Genomic DNA, 1983 nt, shown 5'->3' with positions numbered 1-1983 from the left:
GGGGGGATCGGTGGGGAGATCCATCCCCCCGAGAGCAGCGGCGCTCGGTGCGGGGCTGAGCTGCAGCCTACCTTCGCCTTCAGGAACTTCCTCGTCTGGCGGTGCACCCGGGCACTCTCCGTCAGCAGGTTCAGCACAGGGGTCAAACTCTCCTTCAGCTTGTGTCCCTGCAGACACGTCCACGACACGAACACCACGTTAGCTGTGCTGAGCTCAACCTGTCTGGCTCGTGGTGGAGAACGCGAGCACGGGCTGCTGGGGAAGGAGGCGGCCACCGAAGCTTTCAGCCCCTGCTACAGGAAGTTCAGGGCTTTGTCACCCCTCAAACCACAGGGTTTTCCAGGCCCTGCTCCGCTGCACAGCAGTGCTAGAGATACCTGCGTAGGGCACCCAGCAGAGAAGCCCACTGGTAAAATCTGGAGGCCCTTTGGAGTAACTCCAGAGACTGAACTCCACAGCCAGCTCGAAAGCAATGCAGATCCAGGCCCCCAGAGCTGCCCAGCAGATCACTACTGAGTCCAACCAGTATTTCCATTGTCCAGCTGGTCACCTGCTGTTCCACCAGTCTCACTACCTGCAGTCCATCAAGCAGTGACACAGCCACCTTATGCCATTTTTGTCCTACCAGCCAGAACAGTTTTGCCTCTGCTAAAAACTGCCCCTTCTGTGCCAGGGCACCTCCGGACTAACCGTGCCTGGCTGGTGCTCCGGTGGTGCTGGCACTGGGTGTTCCCAGGCTGAGGGAGCCGTGCCCTCCAGGGAGCTTGTGAAAACGAGCAGTGAGAATTCCCAGAGCAGCCTCACACCTTACCCTGTCCAGGCGCCGCTCCAGGAAATCCAGCAGGATGCTGACTGCATCCATGTTGACTCCCATGTACTCCAGTGAGCCTGGCCGGACCTTTGGGGTCAGGAGGACATCCAGACACTTCAGGGGCAGGTTGCCCAACAGGTTAACGGTATGGCTGAACATATAAAAGAGCAGTGAACACACAGTCACAGATCTTCATTCACAGAAATTCTTCAGCCATTCAGAAATGAAGGTTCATTACTAACTTCCAGGAGGGTGAAGACCCCGAGACCCAAGTTGTCCTTGGACTGCATCCCAAGCCCCTCACACCACTGACAGGGAATCAGTTAAACTGCTTCTTGGATAGTCAAACTATTTGCTGGACGTCCATAGAGACTTCAGTGACAACTAAAAAAGCATGGATCCTGACACAGAGGCCAGGCAGGACCAATCTGGGTGGTGAAGGTCTTTCTCTAGGGTCTCCTGCTGCATCGCTCCTCCTCACCTTGATGGTCAACGCAACACATTGTTTAGGGTTTCTCTGACTACCATTTTCTTGGGGACAGGACGGTGTCACCTGCTCAAAGCTGATGCCCCTGGACCAATAAAGCCAAACAATGTGACAGAGGCAATTTCTCAGCATGGCTCCAGAGACAGACAGTTAATTAAGGCCACCTCACAGACTCTTTAATTAAAAAGTACCAAACATCTGCTCAGGCAAGCTGCCCACTCAAGTGGGAGGCACTGCAGAGAAGGCCTAAGGCAGAACATTGAATATGGCCCTCGGGGTCAGGCAGGTTGGAGAAAACTCCTCCTGCTGGCCCATGTCACCTGGCAGAGGAACCTGCAGGCCACACCAAAGCTGTCCTGCTGGCCAGCAGCGACCTCTGCAATCCCCAGACAAGCAGAGCATGTTAATGCCAAGGAGGGGTGGGGTCTGCCTGGGGGAGACCCGCTGCTAGTGAAGATCATGAGCCCGTTCTCCCACACAGACCTGTGGAACTCCTCCGTCCGGTCCTCTCCGTCAGCAGAGATCATGAGGCAGTGGCGCAGGAGGGCACCCAGGTGCCGGTACAAAGCAGCATCTTCCTGGCCCCAGAACAGAAAATGGAAACCTTGATCAGGAAAGGGGATCCCCCACCCCCAGAGCCTGCTGCCCCCACAGCCCCACCCCTCCCTCCAGCAGCTGGACAACT

At 56.3% G+C, this 1983-nt stretch overlaps 1 protein-coding gene across 1 annotated transcript in view; it reads right to left on the bottom strand.

The window, feature by feature from the left end:
- Window positions 1–71: 71 nt before the first annotated feature.
- Window positions 72–1983, bottom strand: part of LOC103776614 (synembryn-A-like) — a gene marked incomplete at both ends in the record, with an annotated part of 2939 nt that continues 1027 nt past the window's right edge. The window contains 3 exons of the mRNA XM_008944132.1: window positions 72–167; window positions 812–962; window positions 1782–1876. Coding sequence (XP_008942380.1) covers window positions 72–167; window positions 812–962; window positions 1782–1876 — 342 coding nt within the window. The remainder of the gene's footprint in view (window positions 168–811; window positions 963–1781; window positions 1877–1983) is intronic.

Source organism: Merops nubicus, unplaced genomic scaffold (genome assembly GCF_000691845.1).
Source record: "Merops nubicus isolate BGI_N331 unplaced genomic scaffold, ASM69184v1 scaffold48427, whole genome shotgun sequence".
Taxonomy (NCBI): Eukaryota; Metazoa; Chordata; class Aves; order Coraciiformes; family Meropidae; genus Merops; species Merops nubicus.
Note: the sequence above shows the minus strand (reverse complement) of the source record. Positions and strands in the feature narration are given on the sequence as shown.